The 13,494-nt window shown below is 40.8% G+C and overlaps 1 protein-coding gene across 1 annotated transcript in view; it reads right to left on the minus strand.

Moving 5' to 3' along the window:
- The window catches only part of KLHL2 (kelch like family member 2), a 95,243-nt gene that overhangs the window by 34,502 nt on the left and 47,247 nt on the right, over positions 1-13,494 (minus strand). The window contains exons 6-7 of the mRNA XM_075197989.1: positions 5,499-5,608; positions 3,830-3,946 (exon numbers count right to left, since the gene is read on the minus strand). Of these exons, the coding sequence (XP_075054090.1) occupies positions 3,830-3,946; positions 5,499-5,608 (227 nt within the window). The remainder of the gene's footprint in view (positions 1-3,829; positions 3,947-5,498; positions 5,609-13,494) is intronic.

Below are 13,494 nucleotides of genomic sequence, written 5' to 3' on the forward strand. Positions count from 1 at the left end.
GAGCATGCTTCACTACACTTTTCTTATGTAAAGCTGTGCCAAACCTCCACTATCTAATATGCTACTTATGTGGCAAAGTCTAGTTGGTTCAATGCATAAACAGCCTACTAAACAACCCTGCCCTAAAGGGGCTATATACACTGTTTCCCTTGGGGCAATGATACGCTGAGAACCCACCCATTAACTCCTCTACCAGCAGAGTAAGGACAGAGTCTGATGTCTTTTTTCGCTTTTGTTAGGTGCTCCGATATGTACAGCAAGATCCAAAACCAGTGCAACAGGAGCTATAACTCCCAGTCAGAACTGTCTCAAGATGGCACACAGAAATACTGTAACATGTTCTCTTTATATTAGTCTAAAACCAGTCTCCACCCCTGCCATAAACTCCAATAAGCACTTTATATACTGCACCCATCCTACTGGGTATTTTAAGCAGGGTGACCAACTGGGGAGAGGGTAGACTGCTTTAAATGAACCAATCAGGACTAGACTTGACTGGGACAATGGGCAAAGACTTTATTTTTCCCTTCATCAGTCATGAGGGCAGATCTCCCTCTTGCTAACAGGACATCTTGAACACAGTGATCACTAAATAATCTCTAGCGACAGGGAATAGCTCTGGTCATAGGGAGAAATAAGCCATCTAAAATTGGGATTCAAACAAAATATAAAGTAATCTAATTTAACAAGGAACTGGAACATGGGGCACTACCAGAACACACACACACATACAAATACATAGGACATAATACAAAGGGATGACGTCCCCCTTAAATTAATGTAGCTGTTCAGTTGACCTCACCCCCCCCCCCCCCCCAACCTGGCTGAGACCAGATGCTAATTAACATGTGATTTCTAGGGATGTGCACCGGCCACTTTTCGCGTTTTGGGTTCTGATTACCATCAGGTTTTGGGTTCTAATGGGTTTTGCCAAAACACCCCCCTCAAGGTTTTGGGTTTTGATTTTTTTTTTAAAAAGCATAAAAACTGCTAAAATCCAGATTCTTGGTTTATTTTCACTCCTACGCTATTATTAACCTCAATAACATTAATTTTCACTCATTTCCAGTCTATTCTGAACACCCCACAATATTGTTTTTAGGCCAAAAGGTTGCACCGAGGGAGCTCGTCAACTTCCTCCTCAGCGCCAGCTACATCAATATCCTCTTCCTGGTGTACAACATTGACACCTTCATTATCAAAATCTGGAACTGCACTGTGGGTGATCCTTCCAGCAGATGCAGAGGGCGTGCTGCAAATGGTGGAAGGAGCCACCTCTTCCCGTACAGTGATGGGAAGGTCAGGCATCGCAACCACCAACACCCTTGGACTCTCCTTGGGGATTTGTGATGCCATGTCTTTAGAAGGCAGAGTGGTTTGCTGTGTTTTTGATGACAGCTTAACTCTCTTAAATTTTCTAGAGGGGGGGGGGGGGAGGGAAGGAGGAGGGCTTAGATTGTTGGGTGAAGCTGAACCACTAGTCATGAACACGGACCAGGGCCTAAGCCGTTCCTTGCCACTCCGTGTCGTAAATGGCATATTGGCAAGTTTACGTTTCTCCTCAGATGATTTTAATTTCTTTTTTTTGATCATTTTAGTGAACTTTGGCTTTTTGGATTTTACATCCCCTCTACTATGACATTGGACATCGGCCTTGGCAGACGACGTTGATGGCATTTCATCGTCTATGTCATGACTAGTGGCAGCAGCTTCAGCATTAGGAGGAAGTGGTTCTTGATCTTTCCCTACTTTATCCTCCAAATTTTTGTTCTCCATTATATGCAGCACAAGAGAGCGTACCCCTAAACCACACACACTTGGAAAAGCCTTTAAAAATTATATGCGGCACAGGAGAGTACCACTGGACTGGAGTTATACGGCAGTACTGCTGGACTGGATTTAAATGGCTGTACCGCTGGACTGGACTACAGCACCACTGGACCGAGCAGGACAGAGCACAGGACAGCACCACTGGACCGAGCAGGACAGAGCACAGGACAGCACCACTGGACCGAGCAGGACAGAGCACAGGACAGCACCACTGGACCGAGCAGGACAGAGCACAGGACAGCACCACTGGACCGAGCAGGACAGAGCACAGGACAGCACCACTGGACCGAGCAGGACAGAGCACAGGACAGCACCACTGGACCGAGCAGGACAGAGCACAGGACAGCACCACTGGACCGAGCAGGACAGAGCACAGGACAGCACCACTGGACCGAGCAGGACAGAGCACAGGACAGCACCACTGGACCGAGCAGGACAGAGCACAGGACAGCACCACTGGACCGAGCAGGACAGAGCACAGGACAGCACCACTGGACCGAGCAGGACAGAGCACAGGACAGCACCACTGGACCGAGCAGGACAGAGCACAGGACAGCACCACTGGACCGAGCAGGACAGAGCACAGGACAGCACCACTGGACCGAGCAGGACAGAGCACAGGACAGCACCACTGGACCGAGCAGGACAGAGCACAGGACAGCACCACTGGACCGAGCAGGACAGAGCACAGGACAGCACCACTGGACCGAGCAGGACAGAGCACAGGACAGCACCACTGGACCGAGCAGGACAGAGCACAGGACAGCACCACTGGACCGAGCAGGACAGAGCACAGGACAGCACCACTGGACCGAGCAGGACAGAGCACAGGACAGCACCACTGGACCGAGCAGGACAGAGCACAGGACAGCACCACTGGACCGAGCAGGACAGAGCACAGGACAGCACCACTGGACCGAGCAGGACAGAGCACAGGACAGCACCACTGGACCGAGCAGGATAGCACCACTGGACAGCACCACTGGACCGAGCAGGATAGCACCACTGGACTGAGCAGGACAGAGCACAGGACAGCACCACTGGACTGAGCAGGACAGAGGACACCACCACACACCCTCCCTCTTCCCTCTCCAATGCCCGAGTGAAGATGGCGGCGGGAAGCAGGGAATAATATGAATCCGGATCTCGCGAGATCCGACGGCGGGATGATGACGTTTTGCCTCGTTCTGGAGTTTTGTGTTGGGCGGGAATCCCCGTACAGTGCTCGGATCCGGGCTCGGATCGGCACTGTTCGGGTGTGTTCGGATTTCAAAAATCCGAACCCGCTCACCCCTAGTGATTTCCTGCCATAGTGTGTCCCAAAACAGGCTGCTTCCAAAAATGCCAGTACCTTCACTACACTTACTGTATTTACAAAAATGTACCAAGTAAGCTGTACCAATAATAGGGATACATTTATAATTGTGGCAAGATTTAAGAACAGTAAAATTGTAACATTTTTTACATAAGCTATTTAGCAGGTGAAAAGGCCAAACAGGTACAACCTTTATTTTAACAAATCTGCCTGACCCCATGATCTTCCCACAATTATCACTACAAACTTAGAAATATTGGGTCATTTTGTCCATAAATTTTCAGCAGTTCCTATTTTGCAGATCTGCTTTGCACACATTTTCATCTTCATTTATTTATATAGTGCCACTAATTCCGCAGCGCTGTACAGAGAACTCATCCACATCAGTCCCTGCCCCATTGGAGCTTACAGTCTAAATTCCCTAACACAAACACACACACACACACACACACACACACACACACACTGACAGAGATAGAGACAGACTAGGGTCAATTTAAAAGCAGACAGTATGTTTTTGCAGTGTATAAGGAAACCAGAGCACCCAGAGGAAACCCACGCGAACACGGGGAGAACATACAAACTCCACACAGATAAGGCCATGGTCGGGAATTGAACTCAAGACCCCAGTGCTGCCCCCATTTTGTATAAATATACCCCTATGAATTATTCAGTTTTCATTACCTGTACTAAATAATCCCTTGAAAGTAATGGAAGGCGAACATGTTCCATTAGATGCGACATGTGCTCTTGGCGGACATCTTTATCGTGGTTTACCCAGGCAATGACTGCTTCAAATACCTGTCAAGAGAATTTCAAAAACTGTCAACAATGTCAACAATATTAATAATAATAATAATAATAATAATAATAATAAGGGTAAACTTAAGATATAACATGCACATGAAGTATTTCTGTATAGTAAACAGATGACACATACGTCTACCATGCACGTTCACGTCCAGTACAGTACAGCAGTCATGTTATATAGCACAGTTTATCTACAGGATATGACTCCTCTGTAAAAGATCCCTAAAGTCACAGCACCGACTCAGACACTAGGATCACTGCAGCAGCTAATTGTCCTTCAATTACAAACGAGGTGACATTGGCTTCCACGATTATAGCAATAACTTAATACAATTTTATCACAAAACAAACAAAGCCATGTGTGTGAAAACCAAAATAAAACAGAATGTCCTATTACTTGTAACACTACTTTCTGCTAGGCTTCACTGATCAATGTAAAACAGTAAAGCTTACCATGAACATTGTAACACCCTTTGAAGTTACTGTTTTCTTTTCTTTCATTTCTTTTATTCCTAGTGTATTTTGTTTTTAAATAAGCTATTAAGCGTTCCACAAACTGAAATTCCTTTGAACCCCTTGGAGTCTCATATCAGACCATCAGACTTGAGCTGTGTGTGAGTGAACTGCACACTAAAGTGCATGATGGGAAAACCTGATGGCAATGGAAACACACTGCATGATCCAAGTCATTGTACAGTGCTAGAGTACAAAGCATCACACTGCAGGGAACACTAATAACAGTCTGCGTGTGAGAGAGAGTTATACTCTTCATACTACACAGCATACCAATCACTACCTTATGCTCTAGGAGGGGGAATCACATATATATAAAAAAATAAAACAAGCAGCGAGTTGTCTTTTTAAGCATCTAGCAAGATTTTCAGTAACACTTCTATCTACTGCAATGTAAATAGAGTTCTTCCAGATAACTTTATAGGGACCACTGATGTCTATGTAAAATAGATAAAGAATATTGAACATTTTGTCTAATGATAGACTAAACACATTTTTATTTATTTTATTTGCTTTCTTGGTAGGTCACTTTCAAAAAAATTAGAGAGTATGCGCTTTCTATTTTATATATGGATCACGGATGCCTATTACATCCTCTGTTAGAGATATACACCATGTAATAAAGAGCTTACAGCAGCAAACCACAGGTAGAGACATAGAATCCCGGTCAGTATAAGCCCATATGCTTACTCTGTACAACTAAAAGTTTTGAACTTGACAAAACTTGTTGAAGCCATTGTACATACGCTTTCGCTACAATATAAAATAACTGTGTTTGTCCGTACAGGTCATTCTATAAGGTTAACTTGTAACCTACGTACACCGTAGACTCTCTTTTTGTTGCTGAACTGCTATCATTAGAATGCATCCTGTAAGATCACATGCACAAGGCACTTATTGTTGTACTGAATATGGGATCCGCTAACAAACCATTAGTTTCACAGTGTGTAGCCGACAGCAACACTTTAAAAGGTATTTTGTACATGAAAAAAAAAAAAAATATTAAGTACATTTTAGCACTGGTAAGTACCTTTTCTTCTGAAAGAACGGTGAGTTTATCACTGGCAATCAAGCTGCATACTTGTTCTATTCCAAGGTTGAGAAACTCCTCGCCAGGGACAATATCAGAAAAATGCTGTTCTGTAACAAAAATAATAAACAGAAAGGACACTCAATGATAAGAAAAAGTAAAAGAAGGAATGAAAAAAAAAAATTGTGAATAAGAAAAAATAAACATGGAACACTAAGGGGTAAATGTATCAAGCTGAGAGTTTTTTGGCAGGTTTGAAAAACCAATCAGATTCTAGCTGTCATTTATTTAGTATAGTCTACAAAAGGACAGCTAGAATCTGCTTGGTTGCTATAGGCAAATTCTTCACCTTTCAAACCCGCTGGAAAACTCTCAGCTTAATACATTTACCTCTAGGTGTGTGAATCGAGAGACAACCATCTTGACTTATAATCTGACATTACAGCTTGCTGAATGGGAAATCCAGAGAAGGCTTCACATCTTTAATTTATGCAGCTGTGAATTGGTATAAAATTTCAATGTTAAAAAAGTAAAAATTGCTGCCGCCGTCATAGTCAGTTGCGAAATAGTGTAGCACAGCAAAGATGTTTTGCATAGCGCCTATACAAGTTATGGCTGCTACAGTTTATATCTACAGAAGTGGTGTGCAATTGCTTCTAATTGTTTTCAATTCAAACATAAATGGAAATGCAATAATAGCTTTGTGGCTTAAAACACCTAGCCACTATGATACTTCATTTTACAACAGCTGAGAATGAACCACCCAAATCTACTTCCAAAAGGGCAGGTAGGGTCTAGGACAGAGCCAAGGACAGTACAGCGGCATCTCAGTGAAGGAATGACTGAGACATTTTATACAACTTGCTACACAATCGTTGTACTAGCTCCCCTCCCCGCTAATACTACTTTGGTGGGTGTCCCTCTCCCCATGTGCTGTATAGACCTCTCTTCTGATTACACTCAGCTTGGTTCTCTCTGTAACAGGACAGATGTGACACAACAGCTGTAAGACTTTCCATTACAGTCACTGTGTCAGATATCCCGTGACAGAGATAAGCTGCGCTGAGGGTGATTGGCAGAGGTAACAACCATATCTGTGTGGAAGTAACATGGAAGGGACCCCCCCCCACCACAGTATGAACACTGGTAACAGAAAATATTTTACTATTTAGTAAAATAAACCCCTTCAACTGTTATGAACACACTACAGGACCCTAATCAACCTGAAAGAAATCAAATGGCAGATCGCGCCCAGATTATCATGTACGTGCCCAAACCTGGACAGTGATATGTCTGCACCGACCAGCAGGATTCCCCCATACGTAGCCATCATTAGCTACGCTTTACAGATAGAACAAAAGACGCACTGTCTCCCTGATTTTAGGTCAGCAAGTCTCTAGGGCAGCCCTAATTTTTACTATACTATTCCAATGTACAAACAAGGATAAAAATATATATATATAAAAGATGGAGTCTCTAAAATGTCCCAATAGCAGCTATACAGCTGTATGTGGCAATAACAACAAGAGGAAATATCTGGATGGTTGGTTTTCCTGCTCTACATAGAATTCACTTGCATTTTCACGTAGTTAAGAATTATAGTGATTTTACATAAACAGCAACTAATCGGTTAAACTGATGTTTAACTAATGCCGGTAAGTGGATGCTTGTAGGCAGATGAAGGCCCTGTATCACCAGTCTTGATGGTCTCTGAATGACAAGGTATGTGACCACATATTCAAATCATTTGCAGTTCTAACTCAAAATACTTTCCAATTCATCCAGTCACAATTCAGAGTCTTGTGCTGTTGACAATGCCCTAGGATCTGTGGTAGGTGCATCTCAGTCTGTTGAATACACTGTTACTCAAAATAACATTAAAATGTATTTGTGAAGAACGTATACAAAACATGTGATGAGTTGTTACTTGTAACGTTTTAGTGATCACTGTAGGCTTCTTGGATGTACCAAAATATAGCATTTGTGTATAGTGATCACACATACCTAGGGGGGTATTCAATTGTTAGCGTTAACGCTAACAATTGAGCGCTCGAAAAATCTTACCGTTAATACGGTAACTACTCGCGGAATTTCAGCTCGCAGCTCCCTGAGTTGCGAGCTGAAATTCAGCCCGCTGCAGCTAGTAAGTACCGTATTAACTGTTTACGAGCGCAAAATTACCGTATAATATGAAGTTTTTTTCGAGCACTCAGTTTTAACGCGCTAAAACACAAAAAAACAACAATTGAATACCCCCCTAGAAAGATAGAAATCTAATGTGCTCCTGAGAGCGGTATTGATAATATAAATATATCTCTATGAAATAGTATAAGCCTGACTTGAATCCTTGTCACGGATTCCACCTTAAGCAACGTTTTGTTTAATATAATTTATTTAAAGAAAACAATGTTGCTTAAACTGGAAACTGTGAAAAGCTTTCTAGGCTGATACTATGTCAGGAATTCTCAGACATCAGAAGATTCTGCTTTTTCCTTAGGCTGAAGAAGTCATCCCTCTTCCATTGTGTTGTGACCCCAGGCTCTTTCCCAGAAGTAATGTCACATAGGACACCAGCAGAACTTCTACTGCTAGAAGAGTATGTGAACTTGGGCAGCAGTAACCAAAGGGTTACAAGACACCGCTTACTTTATAGAAAGCACTGCATAATTAGTTGTGATTGTAAGATAAAAAAATGTCTTTGCACTTGAATTTGTTTTCCTTGCAATCAAGTTACTTTTTAGCCCTCATTAGCCATTCCCACTACATAAACTGCACACACAATTTAGAAGCTGTACGATGACATAAAAAGGAGAGAGAATTTTTAACAAGAGCTCCAGTAAACAGCCTCAAAATTACTTTTCAGAAAATGAGAAACTGTGCACAAACAAACGGCCTATAGTGATTGAGGTGGAGGGTGGACGCCTGAAAGGCAGTTCAGCTCATTCTTTTAGAACGAACATAAACCTAATTAACCTTAAACACTGGAAGCATGGCATAACTTAGAGGCCATGCACGTAGACAACAGGAATAAAACGGATTGAGCCTGCCCTGCTTACCATATTTATTTACACAGTTGCTGTATGCAACTAAAAAGGCTAAATGATTGTGCATCACATGTTTTCCATAGGTTAGGCTTAGCCAGTCTGTGAGCCTTGTAGTTCTAGAACCACTTCTGATCTGGTTTAAAAGGTGAACATATGGGATAATCACAGATGCTTTATGCGATATTGAGGCAATATGTAGGTTAATGCGGGCACTTTGAAGGTGATTTTGGCACTTAATAAACACAATCAGAATTAAAAACTGTAGAAACACAAACACATACATTAAAACATTCATATTCCTGAAATTCATTAGATCCAATGAGTCAATCAATGCATGTCTTGAGCAGAACTGCCCCCTTCACTGCTGCATATACCAAGGTCATAGATGCTAAATCACAATGTCCTTGAATTTGCTTTGTTTGTTTCAACATTCACTGAAGGATATCAACATTACCAAGGACCAATAAGCCAGGAAATATAATTAACTACAACACAGCTGGATATGATATATAGAATTTTATGCTGCATTTGAGTATGTGCAGAACTTAAGGACTTGATCATCCGGCATTTGGAGATCCTCTGATTTCATGGTGGGTAGTTTTATAAGCTTGCAAGCTATTGTTTTATGGTATCACTGGGGAAAGAGTCAGGATATAGAATAAAGCATGTTACAAAATGTTTAGAATAAGTCCATTATTACTTAGGGGTTCCTTTTAAACATCCAGATTAAAACTGGATTTAATCAACAGGTGGGACTCCTTGTGACTGCAAACATTTCCTCAAACAGGGGACTTTGTTTATTGGAGATGGCTTTATTCCATCTCAATATTTTTTCTGCACAGTCACAGCAATAAAAAGCGATGTTTTTGGTGAAGAGGAGACCATCTTGAGTTGTTTATGCAGATTCTCAGGTTTATGCATTTATTGATGCAAATTGGTCAATCTCAGCAATGTTTTTTCCTTGGATGGCCTCCCATCACTAGATTATGAGCAACTCAGACATTTATTAACACTTATGTCTGGACAGTCATTGAACAGGATATGTTCCTCAATTTTATCTGAAATGTAAAAAACAACTTCTGGGAATAGCCGTCACTGGATAGAATGAAAAGTCATGCTTTGGGTTACATAGACAATGCACTTTTAACAGAGTAATAAGCATTAAAACACATTCCTGTGGGCTGCTGAGACTGGAGTTCATGGGATGCCTGTTCCAATAAACATGTGTAAATCCCCTAGTAAGATAACATTCATATCAACTTCTCAGTCATATAAAGAAAAGATACTCTACTCCAAGTTCAGAGCAGGCTCTGTTTTTATATACATTTGTTAAGGTGAAACTTCTTCTAGCAGAAAACCCAGAATACACAACAGACATTGGTGTATACTCACTAAACTGCGGGTTTGAAAGGGTGGGGTACGGGTTAACGGCTATGGAAAAGCCAACATACTTTTAAACAATGTGACAATAACGATTGGTATAAACCCGATAATAAAAGGGCTACTTACCATATAACAGATGAGAACTTTTTTTGAAGGTTGAAACAACCGCCCACTGTAATATCCGAATGGACTAAAGAGCTACACTACCAATTTATGTCATTTACCATAAACAGAGTGAAAATGCCGGTTTTAAAGCAGCAATACTCGGACCACACGCCATGTATAATGGAATACAGGTGCGGGGTCAGAGTATTGTACCAATCGTTATTGTCACATCGTTTAAAAGTATGTCGGCTTTACCATAGCCGTAATATTGACTACCACCTGTTTGAAAAAGTGGAGATGTTGCCTATAGCAACCAATCAAATTCATTTGTAGAATGTACTAAATCAATGATAACTGGAATCCGATTGGTGGCTATAGGTAACATCTCCACTTTTTCAAACCCGCAGTTTAGTAAATATACCCCTTTGTCTCAATTTTATAGTACATTTTATGAAGAAAAAGATACTGGGCCTGAGTCATTAAGGAGAGCAAAACATAAAAAAGGAGTAACATTTGCACCTGGGCAAAACCATGTTGCATTGGAGGGGGAGGTAAATTTAAAATGTGGGGACAGATTTATAGTTGGGGTAGGGCATGTCCTAGATCAACTTTAAATTTCAGTGTAATAATAAAGCTATCAAGTATTTGTGTGCTAGATAAAAAAACAGCCAGTATTTAACTTATGTGCAAAATAATAAACTAATTTGCACCCCTTGCATTGTGACATGGTTTGTCCCAGAGAACATTTACTCCTTTTTTGCATTAATGACTCAGGCCCACTGTGTTTAAAAAAGAAAAAACAACTCTCAATTGACTTTCTGCTGTAGTAATAAAATATTAATAAAATATTCTTTTTGGGTACACAGAGCGAAATAGGTCTCTTGAAGCATGTTTATGTCTTCCCTAAGACTTTCAAGTTTTCAAGTGGGTCCACAGCAGCAGCGATATTGCTCCTCTATGTGTGTTAGCCACTGTAGGGAGCTGGACAGTGGCTGTGCAGGAGACCGTGTTCTGTACAAGAATAATGAAAATAAAGTGTCCCACACAGTGACCGCCATACAAGTCATTGGCACCGAACATTCAGACAGACTTGGCAGGTTTGGTTTTGCTCAAACTTTTATTGAAATATATAATTAGGTTTTATGCTAGGTTTAAAAAGATATATAAACTTGTACCCAATTTTTAGGATACGTCCCTTTGACTTTGGCAATTGGTCAGTCACATGCATGGAATTTTTGGAATTTGACATTGACTTGAATCTACAGTTAGTATGTGGGATAAACAGTAGAAGACTGCTTAGAAGGTCCTGATCTTTAACCTTGCTTCATAAGAAAATTGCAGACTCATCCGTGAGGTAGGGTTACAGAATAGAATAAAATGTGTCAGCATCACAAATCTGCTTCCGTTGCACTAGATATACGAGGAAACAGAGACTTGGCAGGCACTAAGGCCCGTACGTAATACTTCTTGTTCATTTTGCTACAATTTAATTGTACCAGGACTGTCATATTTAATGAACAACAGAAAATTAAACTAATCATTCATAAGATTCTAAATTGGGAAGTGTTAGCTGGCAAAGGTAAAAGCAGATGGTGAGGGGGAAGAACAAACTTCTCATACAGGATTTGTACAGTGAACAAGGAGTACTGAATATGAAGTGTGTGGGGTGGTTCTCCAGTGTTTGGTGTGATCCAGTCTCTCTCCCTCTCTCTCTGTACCTTACCTGGGTACCTTACCTTCTATAGGTCTTACATTAACTCTGCACAACCTTACGCTAAACTGTTTCAGCACTGCTACTGGATACTCGAAGATAAGATGACTACTGAACACGTTCCCACTGGAAAATATATTTACCAGTACAGATTGTCATTTTTTTTTACAATAGTTTAGGAAATTAACCAAATGACTAGTTGTTATGGGAGACAATATTTCTGTGCACCAGTTTTCATAGATACACCCAAATTATTCTTCCTGACCATAATGAGAGCATCAGTTGTATTGTACATATCTATCAGTCCAAGAAAATAGTTTCCCACCATGACAGTCTCATCTAGTGCAACATACGAATTATGTACAAGCCCTGAGTGAGCTATTCAAACACGTATTGGGTTTGTATCTAAACTAAAAACACATAGGGCCTGATTCATTAAGGAAAGTAAAGGAAAAATATGAGGAACTTTGCACCTTGGCAAAACCATGTTGCATTTGGAGGGGGGAGCTAAATTTAAAATGTGGCAACAGATTAATAGTTGGGGAAGGCCATGTTCTAGATCAACTTTAAATTTCAGTGTAAAAATAAAGCTATCATGTATTTATGTGCTACATGATAAAACAGCCAGTATTTCACTTATGTGCAAAATAATAAACTAATATGCACCCCTTGCACTGTAACATGGTTTTGTCCAGGATAAAAACTTACTCATTTCTTTGCCTTACTTTTCTTAACGAATCAGGCTCATAATATTTAACGTCCCTTTTAGCAAGTGAAACGCTAGAACTTACTGTCTAGATAGAGATACATCAATTCCAATCTGAAAAGTAGAATGAAATATTTTTGCATATATGTTTATTTATAAGAAATAAAGAAAATAACATGCAAAACTCTGAATAAGCCATTTTGGTATGTAAACAGATAATACTAGAAGAAAACAGAGAAACATAATACCGACAGGAAATACAGAACAACTGGTCCAGTTGGGACTGCCCGTTACACTTATTACTTCTCTCTATGGGAGTAGTCTCAGAACCCAGTGACAACAGTTTAGTAGCAGCAGAAACTACAGTTCAACAGATAACCACATAGGGTCAAATTCAATTTGGCCGAGTTCTTCTAGGAACAACGCAGAACACGCACTATTACCGTTACTACGATAAAAGTGTGCAGTATTACCGTTAAAATTACTGTACTAACACTGATTTTTGCTCGCAGCCCTCGGGGCCACAAGCAAAAATCCAGGCTAAACTGACAATTAATGGTAATACTTTTAGCGCCGCAGTATTCCTAGAATAATGAGGCCGAATTGAGTCAGCCCCATAGTGTAGGATCGTGCAGTGACATCAGTTGCTGCAAAAAAAAAAAAAAAATTAGTTTCTGAAAGATAAACATGTTTTACGTCATAATTTAGCTCCCTCTAAGATGACTGGAGGGATTTCCACCCTCAGATGACTTTTACTGACCAGTACAAAGCTTCATTATTAAATAAATTGCTCACTTTTATGTGCTTGTTGGCATATATTCATATAATTTATTTCCATTGCCATGGGACATGAAACAGCTCTGGAGAACATTTAGCAGTGAATACGACGACGTCCACAGAGAGACAACTTGGCCTGATATGAAAACACAGAAGGGGCTATAAAGAAATAGCCATGTGCAGTACTTCGTGGCAGGAAAGGCATGCACAAGCCAATAAGCCATCTTGTAACTGTCCTGTCTTACGTGATTAGGATGTGTCCCTTAACAG

Source organism: Mixophyes fleayi, chromosome 1 (assembly GCF_038048845.1).
Source record: "Mixophyes fleayi isolate aMixFle1 chromosome 1, aMixFle1.hap1, whole genome shotgun sequence".
Classification (NCBI taxonomy): Eukaryota; Metazoa; Chordata; class Amphibia; order Anura; family Limnodynastidae; genus Mixophyes; species Mixophyes fleayi.